The sequence below is a fragment of the Euprymna scolopes genome, chromosome 5 (genome assembly GCF_053919585.1).
Source record: "Euprymna scolopes isolate OS-2025 chromosome 5, ASM5391958v1, whole genome shotgun sequence".
Taxonomy (NCBI): Eukaryota; Metazoa; Mollusca; class Cephalopoda; order Sepiida; family Sepiolidae; genus Euprymna; species Euprymna scolopes.
Window position 1 is genome coordinate 78935309 of NC_136486.1, and position 21542 is coordinate 78956850.

The 21542-nt window shown below is 34.3% G+C and overlaps 1 protein-coding gene across 3 annotated transcripts in view; it reads right to left on the bottom strand.

Moving 5' to 3' along the window:
- LOC145276871 (SPRY domain-containing protein 3-like) overlaps positions 1–21542 on the bottom strand; it is a 333878-nt gene that overhangs the window by 12684 nt on the left and 299652 nt on the right. For all 3 annotated transcript variants that reach the window (XM_080128277.1, XM_080128276.1, XM_080128278.1), the window contains exons 4-6: positions 11353–11440; positions 3835–3985; positions 3512–3697 (exon numbers count right to left, since the gene is read on the bottom strand). In XM_080128277.1, coding sequence (XP_079984403.1) covers positions 3512–3697; positions 3835–3985; positions 11353–11440 — 425 coding nt within the window. The remainder of the gene's footprint in view (positions 1–3511; positions 3698–3834; positions 3986–11352; positions 11441–21542) is intronic.

The window sequence follows — 21542 nt, forward strand, 5'->3', positions numbered from 1 at the left end:
TAGCGAGTTTAGGGTATTTATATCTACAGGAAAATGGTGACCCCTTTATTTAAAATGAAATGAAATGGATGAGTTTGAACGAAATACTCATACACACACAGACTCTCTCTCTACAACAATAAACTTTCCTTCTCACCAGCTAACAACGAGAGACGCACGCCAAACTATGCACCTTCCTTCTCACCAGTTAACAGCGAGAGACGCATGCCAAACTAAACATGTGTTGTACCTTTTTCTTTCACTTGTTTCTTTACAAAATAAATCCTAGTTTGTTTAATTCAATTTAACACGGACTTCGTCTCTTTCTCAATTCAATTCATTAGTCCTAAATTTTCACCAACAAAACAAACTGGCGCCCGACTGACGCGAAACGAACAAGCATGGCGACCCTACCTTTTTTAAATTAATTGTTTTGAGCGAGACGCGCATTTTATTTGATAAAGAAAAAAAAAAAACTTTTCAACAAAGAAAAACAAGTGAACCACTACCGACAGGAATAACTACTACGAACTACAATGACGAAACCCCTCGTCAGACTCGGCAGAAAACAAAACACGGATCTGTCGACTTCATACCGAATTTAAAAAAAAAAAAATTCGAGCTCGACAAACATTTTTCATGGTTTCCTGACATTACCCTGCAACAAACGCGAGGGGCAAAATCACATAGGCATATACACATTCCCTCCCGCACAGCAAACGCAATAACAAAGAAACAGGACATCCCTATCAACACATAGGAAGAAGTTGAATCAACAATACGAGTTGAGATGCACCACGCACGCTGATAAACTCACAACTTGGAAGTTTCGTTGACAGCCGGCAACCACCCATCGTTCAACAAGAACGAATGCGCAACTAGCGCCCTTCCAAACAATGCACACATTACCGCAGACTCACTTGCGAAGATACCATCAACTTGACACATGACGTCAATAACGAAACAAAAATTTTCCTTCCAAACGAACAATTCCCTTCACTGTCCAAGCAACTCATTGCACATGTCAGCACACCAAAAAACAACCAAACAAATATCACCCTAAAAAAAGAGTAAACACCTTTTCCCCGTGTAAGTAAATACTTTTTCTTGACATTCTGCTTTTGACGTTTTTTTCAAACAACCAACAAAAAAAAACAGGACGAACAGTCAATTGCCGAAAACATTACTTACAAAAAAAAAATATATATATATATAAATATATATACACTGCATATATTTTTCCCCTAGGAAGGGGAGTATTGCACGAGCCTTTTCTAGTCTCACACAAAAACACACGTTCACAGAAAATAAACGATATGTTTATTTTATTCCAGCATTTGAGTTCTTTGTAATTATGCATACCGTCAATCAATCTTAGTTGAATTAAGTCTTCTTCTGTTGTCTGTTCCTAGTCTTTCAAAGTCATAGTATTTACTCGCACTTCTTAACCGGTGTAAATATTTTACTATCGGTTCATCCACTTCCTGTTTCATTTCCATAAACTTGGTCCTTTCTACAATAACCAGTCTTTTCTTTGAACAAGTCGGTGGCCTCATGTTTCCCTTGATAACCTGACTTATTTCTTTGAAAGTCATTTCTTCTAGTTCTCGAGGGTAAACCATTGTAACAACCTTCATAATTGCTTCACAACTGCTGGTTTCATTCTCCCTTCCTTATTTTTTGTTGTCTTTCAACTTTTTGCTTCTTGCATTAGCAGCAAAGCAACAAATCCAAGTATCTACGTATTCCGGGTCTTCAAAGACTGGAGAACATCCTATTGTCAACGCCATTGATATGTCGTGTATAACGCTAAGCAAGCGTTCAACAACCACCTCTTCTAGTTGGTGTCGGTTTATAACTATGAGCTATCTGCTCATATGTAAATTATACTTAATTTGCATATCACTACAGTAAAAAAAAAACAATATAATCTAATGCTGAATTTAACACTGCAACAGTCTCTAACACAAAGATTTTTATTAAAAAAAAGTAAAGTAGATAGTATGGGAAGGTGCCACTCTTTTCCCAATATTAATCCATGTACCCTTGATCCTCACATTATAACGCTTAGTGTTTAATAAGAGAGTATAAAGTATTATTTTTGGAGTCCTTTGTATGACTGCACCAGCCGATTAGCAAACACTCTTGCTATTAAGTAAAATTATTGTATACTAGGATAAATAAAAGCAATTCCCTGAACAGAACATTTTTTAAACACTTTTATGTCCCTTATGAAGATTAAAATTAACATAGAATTTAATCAAAATCTATGACATGATTTTGATTCTAGAAAATGTCTTAAGCTTAAGAGATCTCAAGAGAAATTGAAATTCATAGAATCTTGCAAAATTGGTATCTTATGACTATGGATCAAATTCAATACAAATCTGAAATATTTGAATTTTCAGTACTTATGCAGAGAATGACCCATTTTCCGTGGATATTGCGCCCGCATATTCCGCCAACCACTAGAATATGCAGAGTACTGATCAAGCGCTAGAAAAAATCATTATAGAAAACATTTCTTCCATTTTCAGTAATTTCAATGAAGAAAAAATCATTATAGAAAACATTTCTTCCATTTTCAGTAATTTCAATAAAGAAAAAATCATTATAGAAAACATTTCTTCCATTTTCAGTAATTTCAATGAAGAAAAAATCATTATAGAAAACATTTCTTCCATTTTCAGTAATTTCAATGAAGAAAAAATCATTATAGAAAACATTTCTTCCATTTTCAGTAATTTCAATGTAGAAAAAATCATTATAGAAAACATTTCTTCCATTTTCAGTAATTTCAATGAAGAAAAAATCATTATAGAAAACATTTCTTCCATTTTCAGTAATTTCAATGAAGGAAAATAGGAATACAATAAAAGAAAAAACCTACGTTAAAACAATGTGTAACAACAAATGTAAAGTTTTTTGTAAGAAATGAAAAAATATTTTTATGACAAAATATTGTTTTTTTTTGTGTGTACTTCAGTTTTATTATGTTAAGGTTAGTGGGTAGGCTATTTTATGATTTTTTTTGTTTTGAAAAGATTTTTAAAGAGACATCTGCAAAGAGTACTTCCTGGCAAATACTACTTTGCAAATTTCAATCAGCATGTTCCAAACTGATGTAAATGCGAAACAGTGTCACATGTTGTGAGACCACATGTATTTCCAATTAATTTCCATGACAAAATGAAAAAACTTTTTCTAGTAACTGTAGCATAATCTGCAAAAATTATTAATTTTTAATAATTTTATATTTTTTTTACACAATTAAAACTAATATTTTCTTCCAATGTTTTCATTGTCGTTTGCTGTATTGGCTGAGTGTTTTGCCATATTTCAACAGTTTCCACAAGCTGTCGGAATATGCTGAGGCAACATTCACAAAAAATTGGGTTTTTCTCTGCATGTATCAAATATTCAAATTTGAGTACAACCGTGTAAATTATACTTTAAAACAAATTTAATTTTAGTAAAAAAAAAACATTAAACAATAGTCATCTTTAAATAATAATCTAAAATAATCACTTACACATCCATTAAGGCGAACTTGGTGCAATCTAGACCACTCATCATCCACATTATCTACAGCCATGAGTATTACACTATCCTGATGCCAATGACTATCCAAATGCAGTTCAATTTCTTCTCCTTCGGAATGCAATCCAATTATCGGATATAAACCACCATGTGGCCATGGAGTAACAGCTGTTCCAATCTGAAAATAAAAAACAAAATCTAAGATACTGAATCAAAAGATATTCTGTCCTTGGTTTGTGGAGGAGACGTTCCAAATCAAAAAAGTTTTTCTCTCAATTTTTATTTTAGAAAATCAGAAAAACTTATATACATTACCTCTTCTCCATTTTTAGTGAAAAAAACTTTCACTATTGGGCGCATGCCACTTGCATCTGTTTGGTCAAACTTAATTCCACAGCCCATACGATCACCAGACAGACACTTGGAACCAAATGGGCGTCCAGCATCACCAGAACCTTTGTACAATCTAAAATGTAAAAAATCATCTATTGCTACTTATGGTGCTTTCTACATTGATTTGTATAATGCACTATTTCTTTTGACATAATGTGGCATGGTCACTATTACTAATAAGAAAATAACTGTTACTGTCAGCTCAATATTTAAAAAAAAAATAAAATGAATACGTTTACTTACTAATTGTAAAAATTGAATTCTTATTAAAAAAAAAATTGAATAATCTCTATTTTACCATACAACCAATTACCAAATTAATAAAACAAATGTCACTTTTGAAATGTATTTAAAATTGTACTTGAAATTTTTTAGCTTAACAACATAAGTAATCACCATCTTTGCTAATGAGACTATCTCATTTTTTAAAATGTGAAAGGTGTATGAACTGAAAACGCCATAGAGTATTATTAGATTGAGAAACACTGGCAGTAAACTCCATTTTAATTCTTTTTTCTTTTTTATTACAGCCGTTTCAGACAATGCATGAAGCCTCATCCATTGCTTGCGACGATAACCATGATCATGCAATTGTTCTGTGGGTTTAGAAATGTCTTGTTAAACTGATTCGAGCTCTAAAATATTTGCTGCCTGTTAGAAACCTGTGGAATGATTCTGTAGCAAAGGTGTTGACTGCTCCGTCTTTTCTAATGTCACATTTTCTCTTGTGTTCTTCATTGCATGCAGATTCAGCAATTGTAGCCCCTTTGTGAGTTATAGCATGCCAGGATTAGCTTTGGGTTAGTTTTTTCCCATGAGAATACAAATCAAACTATTTGAGGAAGACCTTCAGATTGTCCTTGAACCGTTTCCACTGTCCTTCTGTCTTTTTCCTTTGGACAGTTGACCATAAAGGAGCTGTTTTGGGAGTCTTGAATCAGACATGCAACATATATATAACGAACCTGGCACTGCTGTAATATGGTGTGTACTGACAGAAGGTTTGACTGGGCTAGAACCATAGTGTCTTGTATCTTGTCTTGCCACTTGATTTTCAACAATCTACGGAGGCAGGTCATATGGCAATGGTTTAGTTTCTTGGCATATCTAGCAAATACAGTCCAAGTTTCACAAGCATACATGAAGATGGTAAGAATCACAGCTCGGTATACTTGGGGTTTGGTATACTTGGGGTTTGGTCTGCAGCCGAATTCCTCTACGCTCCCACATAGTGATTCTGAGAGCTGCAAAGGCAGCACTAGTGTTGGCTATCCTGCAATCAACTTCATCGTCTATGTATACTGCCCTTGACAGAATACTGCCCAAATAAGTGAACTTGTTAACAGCTTTTAGGTTGGTTCCACAAATTGATAGCTGAGGCTCGACATACCTTCAGGTTTCAGTCTTCTTTAAATTAATAGTCAGACCGAAATTGTCACATGCCTTAGAAAAAAATTAACAATATAGTGCAGGTTGGGCTCTGTGTTGGTATTGAAGGCACAGTTATCAGCAAACAAAAAGTCTTGTATGATGGTGGTCTTAATCCTGGTGACAGCATTAAGTCGTTTTAAGTTGAATAATTTGCCATCTGTCTGGTAGTTGATGCTTACTGCAGGATCTTTTGCATTGAATGCATCAATTATCACTACCGTGAACATTATGAATAAGAGCATTGGTGCAAGTATGCAGCCCTGTTTGACATCGCCATTGACTGGGAAGTCATCAGAAGTCCCTCCATCATCTATGACATGAACCATCATCCCATCATGAAATTGTTTTATGAGTGAAATGGATTTGTCAGGACATCCAAATTTGGCCATGATCTTCCATAGATCTGCCCGGTTTACAATATCAAAAGTTTTAGTCAAATCGACAAATGTTGTGTAAAGGTCCTGGTATCGTTCTTGATGTTTTTCCTGGAGTTGCTGAGCAGCAAATACCATGCCAACTGTACCATGCCCCATACAAAAACCACATTGACTTTTTGGGAAGAGGCTATCTTCCAGATGTTTGAGTAGCAGCCTTGCAAGAATCTTACCAGCTATGTTGTCGCAGCTCTGTCTGTTTCCTTTTCTTTTGTATATGTCCACTATGAATGCATCATTGAATTTCTGGGGAATTATGTCCATTGCCCAGAATGAAAGAAATGGTTCATGTAGCTTTTTTGTCAATGTGGGACCACCTGTGAAAAGTATGCTGCCAGAGCCTGGAGCTTTGCCACAAGAAAGCTGTTTTACAGCTTTCTTAACTTCCTGGACGGCAACTCATCAAGTGTTTGATTTGTTTTGATTTGTTGAAGTTGTCGCCTCATCACTGTTCAGTACAGAGTTGAAGTGCTCTGCCCATCTGTCTAAAATATTAGCATGCTTTGTTATCAGTTTTGTCTCATTAACATTTAGCAGAGAAAAGTGCCGATAGCCTGTGGTTCATATATTGTTTTAAGATGTCATAGAATCTCTTTGAGTTATGCATACCTGCATATTTGTGTATTTCAAAAACATATCCAGTCATCTTCAATATCAGAAAGACCAAACTGTAGTTCAGTTTTGTATTGAGATTATTTGCAAGTTGCATTTGCTTTCACTTTTAATATAATGCACTCAGCCCTCTTCTTTCTCTGAGGTCACTGCTTGGTTACAATGCTGAGTCTTAGCTTGGAGATAACAAGTCTGTAATCCGTCCAGCACTCTATACTACACATGACCTTGATAATCAGAATATCCTGTCTGTCTATCTTTCTGGTGATTCCATAGTCAATGAGATGCCAGTACTTGGACCTTCAGTACATCCAGGTGGTCAGAATCTATTCCATGTTTTTGCTATCTATAAAATAATAACCACAAAGTAAGCTATTCAAGAACCCAGTAGGGAAGGAAGAGATTAAAGGCCCACTGACAAAAGAGTCTACCCCTAAATTCAAGTTTCACCATGCTGTAAAGTTGATTATGGAAGAGAGATAACACTTTTAAATAACACATTAATACCTGAGCAATTAGCATTATCCATAAACAAGTTTTTTATAACTAAATATAAATGAGCAATCAAATAATCCTGAAAAGAATTTGCCTAATATTAACTTACTGTCAGTATGGGCTAGAAAATATACTTGAAATCATTTATTCACTATGGATTGAATCTATGATGTTTAATCCCGATTATACTATTAAATGATGTTTAATCCCGATTATACTATTAAACCTGATTTTATTTATTTGCAAACTGTTACCCTCATCTTCATTGTTGTTGTTGCTTCACAATGTTTTGGCCAACTATTCCTCTGGCCGGCTTTGGTGAGTATTGTCTGAAGATAGCGGTTTCAATCCTACTTAAAGTCGGCCAAAGGATTAGTTGGCCAAAATGGGGTGAGATGCCAACAACTATGAAAGAGGATACAGTTAAGAGATTCAGCATTCCTATACCATCGCAGTTAACCACCTGACAAAGATCAGAGGAATAGTTGGCTGAAACATCATAAAACAATAATTATGAAGATGAGGATGACAGTCTGTTAATAATTTTTTTTTTTTTTTACAAAGGAGTCACCACATCAAAGCCTGGAGGTTAGGGTTAGGGTTAATCAGTGTGTAGTCGATGGGAAAATGTCGTAGTAATCGTTAGTAGTGGAAATTTGGTAAAGTGGATTACTTAAAGGGATGGCTCCTCAAGAACTTGTTTATGTTGGACTTGAAGATGGCCATATTATAGTCAATTCGAAAGCAGGAAAACAAAACAGAATTCCATAGGCATGCAGTTCGAAGAAAGAATCTTTGTTCATGGAATCTATGTTTAAGTTTAGGCACAGATTAAGAGTGCAGGAAATTATTGATAGTGGTTTCAACTGAATGTTTTTCGTGAAAGTCAGGAGAGGCGGGGGGGCCATAGATTGGAGCTCAGACAAGCACCTGCCACAAAAATAATGATAAAGCAGAGACGAGCTTGTAACATCTCTTCTGTGGAAGAGGTTGCAGGGAAGAGAAACGGGCATCTCCACTAGGCTACAAAGTCTATTTTGAACTCTGTCAAGACAGAATAAGCTGCTTCTAGCAACTCCTACCCAGATGTGGCAACAGTACTCCATCCTTGGATGTATTTGGCTCTTATACAGATAGAGAATTGCATCAGCAGTGAGATATCTACTGGAGCGGTAGAACGATCCCACCATTTTTCCAGCAATCTTGGCAACAGATTTGATGTATGTGTTCTATCTCAGATCAAGAGTAAAGGTCAGATCCAGAAGCTTGTCAAAACATGGAGCCTCCCCAAAATGAGAGTCATTCATTTCAATTGATGCCAGACGAGGATCAGAGTGTTGATGATGGAAAGATAGAAGCTTGGTTTTAGATGCATTAAAATTAATCAGCCATCTCTTTCCCCATTGCACCACATGATCAAGATCAGAGAAGAGAGTATCAGAGAGAACTTGGTTGTTTATGGCCTTTGAAGTGTTGCCATAGATGGTAGTGTTGTCAGCATAAATGTCCACGAATAATCTTAGGATGTGATTTCGGAGATCATTGATGTAGATCAGGAAGAGAGTTGGGCCCAGGATGGATCCCTGAGGGACTCCAGCATTAATACTGTAAGCTTCTGATTTCTGCACATCAAACACTACTCTTATGAACCTATCAGAGAGAAATGATTTAATAATTCAAAAGACAGTTCCAGCTATACCATAGCTGGAAATCTTGTGAAGTAGACCTTCATGCCATACCTTATCAAAGGCCTTTCATATATCGAGCAATTGCCCTAGAAAGGAAGCCTTTATCAAGAGATTTGTTAATTCTATGAGATATAACTGTTAGCATATCTGCTGTAGATCTAGCAGAACGAAACCATATTGCATGTCACTGAGGAGGTTACTTTTGCTGAGGTAGTTGACTATTTAACACGGATTCCAGCAACTTACTCATGACACACAGGAGACTGTACTGAGAGGGAGATTATTAATCACCTGAATTTTTAAATATGGAACATACTAATGAGGTTTTCCAGGGTGTTGGGAAGCAATTCTTCTTAAGATAATGCTTAAACAGCTTTGAGCTATTTCTTTATATGGGAGCTATTTCTGGTTTAAGCTTTTTAAGCACTATAATAGGAATGCCATCAGGGCCAGTTGCTTTACTGGAATTGAGGTTTTTGATTAACTTGGCAACATCATGCACAGATATTTGTATGTTACATTTCAGACACAGGAGGAAATATGGGGGGTTGGCAGCTCTGATCGCATAGGGTAGAATTAGCTGCAAAGTTTTTGGCAAAGAGTCTGGCTTTGTCATGTCTATTGATGATGGTTGGGATAGAGCACACGCTTCTGTTCAGGACCCTGTTTGTTATTTGCCAAAACTGGTGGGAACTAAGCCGCTGCTCAGCTACTTTGGACTTGACGGACTGAACATACAACTCTCTCGTGTTCTTTATTTCTCTTTTACAGTGGTTGCTGGCAGTCCTGAAGGTAATTTTAGACTCAGTACATCTATTATGTTGGTAGCAATGAAAATAGTGATTTCTGTGTGCAATGGCAGCAGCACATTCTGAAGAGAACCACTGCTGGAATTTTTTGGAGAGTATGAAGCAGTCTATACTGACAATTAACCATTTTGTCAGGTCTGATACTATGGTGGACACATTCTTTTTAAAAAATGCAGAGGTAGATCTGACATAAATGTATGAAAGCTATCTCAGTCAGCCATAGAGTATCGATATACAAATTACTCATCTCAAAGGATTCCAATAATAAAAATAATATAACATTAGATACAGACCCGATGATGGAAGACCAGATAAGAATGAAAAAACTTGAATTTATAAAACCAAAAAATCGAACCTTGATCGCCCTTCGGGGCCTGTGGCACAATAGATAGAGGTGTTGAATCTCTACAGTTCCAGGTGAGCATTATCTGAAGATAGCGGTTTCAATCCTACCCAAAGATGGCCAGAAGATTAATTGGCCAAAATGTCATAAAGACGATAACATGGAATGCAGTAACTCCTGAGGATACAGTTAAGAGACTTAGCATTCCTATCCAGTTGTGATTAACCACCTGACGAAGATCAGAGAAATAATTGGTCGAAATGTTGTGAAACAAAAACTATGAAGATGAAGAGATTAAAGGAAAAGCATCTGACCTATAAAAATCTTGCCTCAAATAAGGAAACAACTGCCAAAACAATTTGGTTGCATTTTAGGCTATGTAGTTGTGTGGAAGGTCTAGTGAGATTGTTCAGCTTCTTGAGAGAAGATGTATTGACCAATGCTATGGCCAAGAAACTTGGAGAGGCAAATCTGCTAAAACGATTGCGGAGAATATTAGATATAAGCTATATTGGATTAGAAATGAAATAAGGAACAAGTGGTGTTATTGTAGAGAGATTGGTAAAGTGATTGGAGTGAATCATGTGAGTAATGAAAGTGATGGTAAGTGGAAAAATTTTCACAACATCAAAGTAAGGAATTTTACCAAATGCTGATATGAATGGCAGTGAGGTGATTAGAAACTTTTGACCATATCTAATGACAGAATTTTCTCTCAGACAACAACTGTAGAATTGACTTCTTCCAAGTCATCTTCACAAGATGTCTGTGCTGGTTGGGTCATGCCATTCGCCATTAACCAGCTGAGTTTGAAAAAATTGTCCCAGCTCCTTTACAGAATTAGAAAAGGTGATCTGATTGACAAAAAAACTCTGGTTGATGACAAAGGTGACCTCAAACCCAACTTTGGCCCCTGTATCTACAGAGTTTACTATTAGAATGGCAACTGGTTAGAGATCACCCAATCACTGATTTCAAATCGTCAGACTTGGTTAGCCTTCGTGAGGGATGTAGTGATGAAACTGAATCTAGCTTAATCCATTGCTAAAAAAGTACAAGAAGGATGCTGAGGAGACAAAACAATGAGAATGATATGATGGAAAAATGATATGATGGAAAAATGATATGACTGATGTATAATGTGAGATATGCTTAGATCTGATTAGCTCAGAGGAAGATAAAATCTGGGCAATATATAGAGATGTGTGCAAAACAGGAGACTTAGATGATATGGTCACATTTTAAGAATGGATGAGAGTTCTTGGATTAGTAAATGTAACTGTTCAGTTGAGATAGCAGGTTATACAAATGGACTGGATAGGTTAATTTGAAAGTCAATTTCTAAAAGCTAATTAGCATATGACAGCATATTAACCTGATAATAATTTTCACAATTCAGTTGAGAATGATTGAGATGAGATTTTGTAAGAAAAACTTGTTTTTTTAAAGACAAGAATTTTATGTAGCTCTTATTTTCTTCTTTTTTTTTTTTTGTTATTCAAAGTTTCTTGCAAGAGGATTTAGCAGCTTTCTTTGATTCTGTTGATATGTGCTTTCATTTTTGCTCGAGTATCGCTAGTATGTCTTTTTTAGTCAAAATAACAAGGCCCTAATTCTTTCATACTTACCTGCCATTCTCTGCATGGAAACCAATGGAATCAAAATTCCAACCTGGTTGACGATCAAGAGGATGCTGGGATGGACAGAGGCCAATGGCTAGAAAAAAAGGATAAATACAAAATAAAATGACACAAGGATTTCAATTTTAAATAAAGTTAAAATTGTAAATTATAATGAGAAGCAAAAACTAAACATTTAGAAATTACACCACCACATTTATTCTATAAAATGGCAGCAGTAAAACTGTTCACAAGCCTGGCATTCAGAGATTAAGCAAGACAAGAAGATAGTGAGAAAAGGGGGAGAAGTGAAAAAATTGATTTTAGAATTTAAAATAGCATTTAATGTTACTCAAATTTTTTCTTGGATGATAAAACAGAAAATATCTCACATGGTATCACAGTTTGTCATTCTTTGGAATATTTTCACCAAAACACTCGAGAAAACATATTCATTAAAAATAATTTTATTATTATAGTTGGTGTTTTTGTTATTTTCTCCCCTGTTTTATTGCATTTGAAAGGTCATTTAAGAGGTTATTTAAATTTTGCATCACAAAACAATAGGTTTTATAATGCAAAATGTTTCTGTACTACTTCAAATTTGATCAGCAATAGAATATATAGCAATAGAAAAATCTACGTAAAAGTTTTAAAAATACATGAGGAAAATGAATGGAAAAAAAAATAGCCTAAATACAATTCATGAGAAAAAGTAGAAATTCACAAATTAATTAAAATGACCGACTTACAGAATAAACTGCATATTTTGAGAGAGAAAAATCCATCTCCCATAATAAGAATAAAGGGATAAATTGTCTCCTGTGAGCAAGGAGAAAAAATATACTTCACTTTGATTCAAGCATGAAATAATTTAATAAACAATATTAATGCGCTGAGAAATAAATATAAAGTTTAAATATATTTTGATTAGCAAACAAAAAGTGAAATATTTTGCCCTAAGCATGTAAAAGTTTCTGTCGAATATAAAAGATTATATATATATATATATATATATATATATATATATATACATACACACACACATGCCCATATATATGCACACACACACTATATATATGTATATATATACACATGCCCATATATATGCACACACACACACACTATATATATATGCATATATATATGCACACACACACTATATATATATGCATATATATATATGCACACACACACTATATATATATATATATATATATATATATATATATATATATATATATATATATAGTGTTATAATGGAATAATTCCAGAGGAAATCCGGGTATGAGAGCTCAATGTGGTAAACAGAGCAATAACATAAAAATATAACACGGAAATTACATAATTGTCGATGCAATAATTTATTTCAACCTTATGGTATTTTCAAGCATCTAAACCAGACAATTACATTTTTGATACTGAAAGAAGGAAAGAAAAAATCGGGCCTCGACCGTCAAAAAAACAGAGGGGGTGGTAGTAGCAATCCACTTAATACATTTTATAGAGAGGGTGGGAGGGATTTTTTAAAAGAAAACAACAACAAAAGAAAAAAAGAAAAAACAACAAAATATTATGACACTTATAAACGGCAGCTCGATGTAACTACAGATACATACACACACACACGCAACACACATACACACATCCACACACACATACACCCACACACACGCCCCTAAATATGTACGTTCTTACCCGTAAATGCCTTGACACGCGTTTACTAACCTAGGAAGAAGGGGGAGAAAATATACGGATATAGAGAGAAAGAAATAGAACAGCGCGTAATGGAAAAAGAAAAAAAAAAAGAAGAAAAAGAGGAGACAGTGACCAACCACTGCCTGTCATATGGTTTCATTAGTCTAGAATCTCTGAGAAAGATAAGGGAAAGAAAAATGGAGATTATACTCGCGTCCTATAGTTAATTGAGTCATGGAAAGTAAGTCTATTAAAAGATAAATAAAAAATAAAAAATAAAAAAAATTTTATATACAAAGTTTTAAAACTATCTGTATGTTATTATGTTAAAACTAGTTAGAAATAAATATTATCTTATAATACATTTAAATATTGTATTTTTAATATATTACTATGAATTTAAAAAATTGAGTCTTATGTAGTTAATATTTTATATATTTTTATGTAATTAATTTTATTGGTGATTATAGCGGTCGTTGTAATTTTGCTCACTAATATTTCACTTCTTAATTGATTAAGAAGTGAAATATTAGTGAGCAAAATTACAACGACCGCTATAATCACCAATAAAATTAATTACATAAAAATATATAAAATATTAACTACATAAGACTCAATTTTTTAAATTCATAGTAATATATTAAAAATACAATATTTAAATGTATTATAAGATAATATTTATTTCTAACTAGTTTTAACATAATAACATACAGATAGTTTTAAAACTTTGTATATAAAATTTTTTTTATTTTTTATTTTTTATTTATCTTTTAATAGACTTACTTTCCATGACTCAATTAACTATAGGACGCGAGTATAATCTCCATTTTTCTTTCCCTTATCTTTCTCAGAGATTCTAGACTAATGAAACCATATGACAGGAAGCGGTTGGTCACTGTCTCCTCTTTTTCTTCTTTTTTTTTTCTTTTTCCATTACGCGCTGTTCTATTTCTTTCTCTCTATATCTGTATATTTTCTCCCCCTTCTTCCTAGGTTAGTAAACGCGTGTCAAGGCATTTACGGGTAAGAACGTACATATTTAGGGGCGTGTGTGTGGGTGCATGTGTGTGTGTGTGTGTGTATGTGTGTTGCGTGTGTGTGTGTGTGTGTATCTGTGGTTACATCGAGCTGCCGTTTATAAGTGTCATAATATTTTGTTTTTTCTTTTTTTCTTTTGTTGTTGTTGTTTTCTTTTAAAAAATCCCTCCCACCCTCTCTATAAAATGTATTAAGTGGATTGCTACTACCACCTCCTCTGGTTTTTTGACGGTCGAGGCCCGATTTTTTCTTTCCTTCTTTCAGTATCAAAAATGTAATTGTCTGGTTTAGATGCTTGAAAATACCATAAGGTTGAAATAAATTATTGCATCGACAATTATATAATTTCCGTGTTATATTTTTATATTATTTTATATATATATATATATATATATATATATATATATATATATATATATATATATATAAGGAACAAACAAAATTATGTGTTTATCAATGTTTCATTTTTATTTCGAGACTTCCTCTGGATGAATGAAATGAACAAAACACCAGTACAATAATAATTAATATGTATAATCAGTCAATAAATTACATAACAAAACTACACTCATTTTATTTCAGTTACACATCTATATTTGAATTATAACAGACATATTTGAATTCCAAAAAATATGAATTGCATCATATCTTTCTAAACATATTATCCCTACATGATGTTATAAAAATAAATATTACTCTCTTTCACAACACTATGCCCCAATTTTTTTGGAATTTCCAACAACTTTTTGTTTCTGAAATAGAACAGTGCTATAAATTTTATTACATCAAAAATATTTTCAAATATTTGTACTAATGTTTTGTTTTCTTAATTTCATTCATCCAGAGAAAGTCTTGAAATAAAGACGAAACACATGACTTGGTTTGTTCGTTTTTTATTTCTCTGTTTTGTCAGAATACTACTTTCTTTATTCTCATCACACATACATATACACACGCTCATATATATATATATATATATATATATATATATATATATATATATATATACACACACACAAACACACACACACACACAAAAACGTATATGTATGTATATATATATATATATATATATATATATATATAAATGTAATTCTTGCTTCGTTCAAAGTCGATAGAACCATATTTCTACATTACCAATTTAATTGAAATTTTCAGAAAATTTATCTGTAAAGTCAAGGAATGTGTGCATGTTATTAAAATAAATTAAGATCGTTATGATCGCAAATTATAAAAATATATTAAATAAAATAAAAATATTTTTCATAACTGCGAGACTGTCCGCCATTTCATTTCCGGTAGAAATGAGCCTTTCACGTGCACCACACGTTGACGACTTTTAATTACAACATTTAACTATCCATTAATAGATGGGTAAAAAAAAAAAAAAAAAAAAAAAATCCCTATTTTTTAAATTATATATATATATATATATATATATATATATATATATATATATATATTTTTTTTTTTTACCTTACAATTGAATAAAAAAACGTATCATAAAACTTTAATTAAACTTGGAAATATGATTTTAAAAAATAGCATGGATCGGTAAGTGCACTAGCACCATTTGTTTATCTTAATTTTTTTATTTTCAAAAGCTTACCTAAAATAAATTTGTCTAATTCTTAATTTCTTATGTTATTAGAAAAAAAAAAAGAAGGTAAATATGAAGAATTACGCCACCCTCGAAAATTCCTTTAAAATTACCACTCTTGTAGGTTTTCGGGGTCGCTGAAAACTAAAATAACGCTTATAATTAAGGCAAACGAGTAGTTTCCAAGATATGAAGAAATGTTAGTTTAAAAAAAGTGAAGGATCACTTTTCCATAATAATTTAACGTAAAATGATCACCCACTTTGTGGCCATGATTTTTTGGGGAGGTGGGGGGTGGAGGGGCTTTCTTTCTACCCTTGGAAAATCCTTTAAAATTACCTGTTTAAATATTGGTTGGAGGGGCGGGGGGGGGGTTTGAAAAGTGATCACCCACTTCAAAAAAGTAATTTCTTCAGATCATGAAAACTTTCTTTTTGCGACGGAAACGGTTTGCAGATTCGTTTTTAGTACACCGAAATCTACAATAAAATATTTCGTTATATACGAACATGAGACAGGCCTTAAAGTAAAATAATACCGGATTTTTGCGGCAGATTTGCTGTTTAGTTGTATAATATCCTCAAACCAGGTAATCACTAAAAGGGACTCTTAAAAGTCGTCACCTGTATCGAGCAAAAGTTTAAAACCACTGATTATATGTAAGCCTACGTCACAGTAACATATATTGAGTGAGTTCCTAACAGTATTTTGTATAGTTTTTTTAGTTTAAACTCATTTTCCCAAAATTTCCCCAAACTTAACGTGTTCGATACAGTCTGCCGCCATTTGTATTTTTCAAATATACCGATAAACACTGCATGTTTTTGAACCGATTAAACATTATAAAAAACACTACAATCTTATCCAGTTAGATAGAACATTTACTTTTCTTGCCTTTGATAAAATTTATTTGTTATATATTTATTTTTTGACAACTTCTTTGTATCTGTGTTTAGTAATACAAATCCTTTTCATTTAATATAACGTTTAGTCGGCTCAAAAATCAGTGTTTATCGGTGTATTTGAAAGATACAAATAGTGGCGGACATTGTTGATTACGTTAAGTTTGAGAAAGTGAGTTAAAACTAAAAAACTATACAAAATACTGTCACAAACCCACCGATTCTGTCAGCCTATGTCATAGTAACATATATTTAGTGGGTTTTTGACACTGTATTGTATAGTTTTTAGTTTTCAACTTACTTTCCCAAACTTAACGTATTTAACAGAGTCTGCAACCATTTCTGTTTCTCCAGCCGATTAAACATTTTACATTACATAAAAACACTAAACAATTATCCAGTTAGGTAGAAACGTAACTTACCTTACCTTTGCTTTCATTTATTTGTTTTTGGACAACTTTTTCAAATCTGTGTATAGTAACCCCCCCCCCCCATCACTCAAATATTAATTACTAACTCACATTTTTGTATACAGAAAGCAACAAAAAAAAACATTTAGTGTTTCAATATTTTTGCTACGTTCAGCTTTATCCACTGATTGTTGGTCGAGCCCAAGCCATGATTGACGGTAATCCAAAGGATCAGGATCCAATTCTGCAAGATTACCATTTTTTTCATTTTCGCCTTTTTTTTTTTTTTTGAGTGGATTGCTGTACTAAGAATATAAGAAACATGCATTTTCTCTTTTTATTAGAATTTTCCATGACACCAAATTGAGCCACAGCAACGCGTGGCAGGATACAGCTAGTATATATATATATATATATTAGCAATACACATGGCATCTCTTTGCTGTCAGTAGTCGGTAAGGTGCTCTGTAGGATCATGCTAGACAGAATGCTGGAGCACATTGCTATGTTTTGCCTGAGTCGCAGTGTGGTTTCAGAAGTAGTCGAGGGACAGTGGATATGATTTTTACAGCCAGGCAACTACAGGAGAAATGTATAGAACAATGAAAGGGTCTGCATCAGGTGTTCATCAATTTAACCAGAGCCTTTGATACAGTCAATAGGGATGCCTTGTGTGAGATTCTGAAAAAGCTTGGCTGTCCTGACAAGTTTGTAACCATCTTAAAGCTCTTCCACGATGATATGAATCCTGTGATCAATGTTGGGGGAAAACAGTAGAAAATGGTGTTTGCAGGGAGACATTCCAGCACCCACACTCTTAGTGTTATATTTCATCATGGTCTTTCGGACGGCACTTGGGGGTTGCTCTTGATGGTTGGTGTCTATATTCGCTACCGAACTACTGGGAGGTTGTTCAACATTAGGCGCTTCAATGCAAATACACAACACGATTCGTGACTTGCTCTATGCGGATGACTGTGATCTGGTGGCTCATATGGGGGCTGATATGCAACGTCTTGTGGATGCCTTTGCGGTTGCCTGCAGTGCATTGGGCCTGACTATCAATCTGAAAAAAACTGTCTTGATGTATCAGCCTGCACCAGGCATGCCATACTATGAGCCATCAGTTTATATCTATGGGTCAATGATAGTGGTTGTCACTAAGTTTGTATACTTGGGTAGCACATTAAGTATGTCCGGTGTCCTGGATGATGAGGTATCATTACAGATCAGTAGTGCAAGTGATGCCTTTGGAAAGTTGGACAAGCATTTGTGGAGTCACAAGATCTCGCTGCCAACAAAGGTTAAGGTTTATGCCGCATGCATTCTTTCTGCTCTTCTCTATGCCTGTGAAACTTGGACAACATACAGGAAGCATTTGAGACGTCTCGAGCGGTTTCACCAGATGTGCCTATGGTGAATCTTAGGTGTGGGCTGGCAAATGTATGTCAGTTCTGGAACGGACCCAATGTCTGAGCATTGAAGCTCTCATTATCAAACATAGACTGAGATGGAGTGATCATGTGGTGAGGATGTCTGACAAACAACTCCTTTATGGCGAGCTCGCCGAGGGAAAACGTCTGGCTTAAAAGCCTAAAACGAGATACAAGGATTGTTTGAGGTCCACTTTGAAAAAATGTTAGATGGAGGAAAGAACCTGGGAGAGTCTTGCTTTGGATCGTTAAGAGTGGAGAAGAACCTTGCGCGGAGATGTGGGCAAGTTTGAGGCTGATCGAACCCAGTATGAGCGACTGAAACGTGATATCCAGAAAGGGAAAGTGCAAGAAGCAGTGGATGGTCTGGGGTGCCAAATTGGTCTGGAGTGTGAGGTGTGCAGGAGATTATGTCTGGCTGATAAGCCACCAGACTACTCATCAGCGCAGTGGGCCACAAAACAGTCTTATGTTGTCAGATGTAACCTGTGTCAACTGCGGGTGGATGTGCAAAACAGCAGGTGGTCTAAAGCGGCATTTAAATATACATAGTAGTGACCATCAACAACATGCTGCTAGTGGCGCACATGTCTGCACAATGTGTGCCAAAGAATGCAGAGTTTGGCAGGGCTTAAAAGCCACCTTCGTGCGGCCTACCACTGATTTATTTTCATGTTTTTGTATATAAATTTTTTTATGTGTACTATATCAAGTAATGGCAATATTCGAAAACGAATTTTCTACCATCATATATATATATATATATATATATATATATATATATATTTATATATATATATTTTATGGCTATGTAAAGACCAAATTTAAACTTGTTCGAAAACATTCTTTATTTTAGATTGTGAAATTAAAAAATAAAAATAAATGTGTCAGCTGACCGGTTTCGAAGCTCACTCAACAGAGCTAAAATCAAGCTTAATTACGTTTTAAAAAAGAAAAGGGGGGGGGACAAAGAACTATGAAGCGGGGATTAAAAAGTAGGGATGAGGAAAAATATATGTATATAAAAAAATTGGGGAGGATTAATTATTAAATAGAAACTTGATTAAGCCCTAAGAGATTCTCTTTTTGTTTGCAAAGAGAAGGTCTCAGAGTCTTAATATATATAGTTTCTTGAATTTTAAGATGGTAAAGAGAGTGTGACTTACTAAAGATGGAAAAAAAGTCTGCACTAAAGTTCGAAACGCAAATACGATTATTTATAAGGTGCTCTCCTATAGATGAGCCATGGGTATTGTTCAAAACGTCTGAAGGTAGGTAGTTTCCATTTCGAATTTTGGATGTAATTTTGATGTAGCGCACACCGCAGCTACATTTAAATAAATAAATAATAGAATTGTTATGGTGGGGGGGGGGGAGAACGTCTTTACAAATTGAAGACAAAATGGGTTTACAAGAAAAGACAACACGGGTAGTTGATGCAAAGTAACATTGTTGTACGACAGAAGAAATTTGCTTGGCAAATCTTTCACTAATATTACCTAGGCGTAGGTAGATAGGGCATTTGTCGACAGATGCCTGTTTAATTTTATCGAAATTAGATATTTTATTTTTAATTGTAGATTCCACGATTTGCAATGGAAAACTATTATTTCAAAGAGTCTTGGTAATAAATTTGACTTCATCATTTAATTTGGTCTCTGAACATATCATACAAGCTCTATGGATAAGGGTGTTGATAAGATTGTATTTTTGTTTGGTTGGGTAAAAAGAATCCCAACGTGTGTAAAGACCAGTGAATGTAGGTTTACGGTAGATGGAAGTCAAGAAAACGGAAGGTCTTTTACAAACCAGTACATCTAGAAAAGGGAGGGAATAATTACTTTCCTTCTCTATAGTAAATTTAAGAATTGGGTGAATATTATTAAGGGATGCAAAAAAGGTATCCGCTTCCGTTTCATTGTTTTAATAACATTATGTACAGGCAGATAGATGGTGTTTCGATGGGTTCTCCTCTGGGACCGGCTCTGGCAAATATTTTCGTAGGTTTTCACGAAAAGGGTCTTTTATCTGGTGTTGAAAACCAGATATTTATTTTCGTTATGTTGACGACACTTTTTGTCTGTTCAACAATGAAACGGAAGCGGATACCTTCAATTGATCCCAGATGGGGATCAGAGCGTTGATGATGTAAAGATAGGAGCTTGGTTTTAGATGCATTAAAAGTAACCCCCCCCACTGTACTATGCGCTCAAGATCAGAGGAGCATGCGCTCAAGATCAGAGGAGAGAGAATCTGAGGTTATTTCTGGTCAAATTTTAAAAATATTTATATGGCTGAAAAGACAAGAAAATAAGCTTGTGTGCATTTGCATTATTTTTAATTGCATTAGTTTTTAATGGTGAATTAAATAATGTTTTGTTTAAAAAAAAAACAAAAATGTGAAATGTTTTGTTTCACGTGTACAAGCAGTACCTCCTCCCACCCCAATATATATATATATATATATATATATATATATATATATATATATATATATATATATATATATATATATATGTATAGAGAAAATTAACCACGTCCTATCTGCTTATACTTCAGCTAATATTCATGTCTGTGGAGACTTCAATGTTCACAATGTGGAATGGTTAACTCACTCAAACAAGACCGATGATGAGGGGAGGTTCTGTCATGATTTCTCCATTGCTTATGACCTCACTCAGATTGTTCATGAACACACTCATGTGCCCGATACTGACGGCCAGTATGCAAGTCTACTAGACCTTTTTCTCACAACTTGCCCCAAACTGTATTCAGCTTCCATTCTGTCTCCACTTGGATCTTCCAACCACTCTGTTGTATCAATTAAGATAAAAATTAAATATAAGTCGTCAGACATACCTCTCCATCATACTCTATGGCTGACTGGGTTAGCTCCCATACATTTATATCAGATCTACCTTTGTGTTCTATGTTTAAAAAGAATGTGCCCTCTATAGTATCATACCCTTGAAAAAGTTCCAGCAAAAACATAATAGCCAGCCGTGGTTCTCTCCAGCATAATAGATGTACGGAGACTAAAGCCGCTTTCAGGACTGCCAGCAACTACTGTAAAAAAGTAATAAAGAACGCAAGAGAGCTGTATGCTTAGTACGAAAAG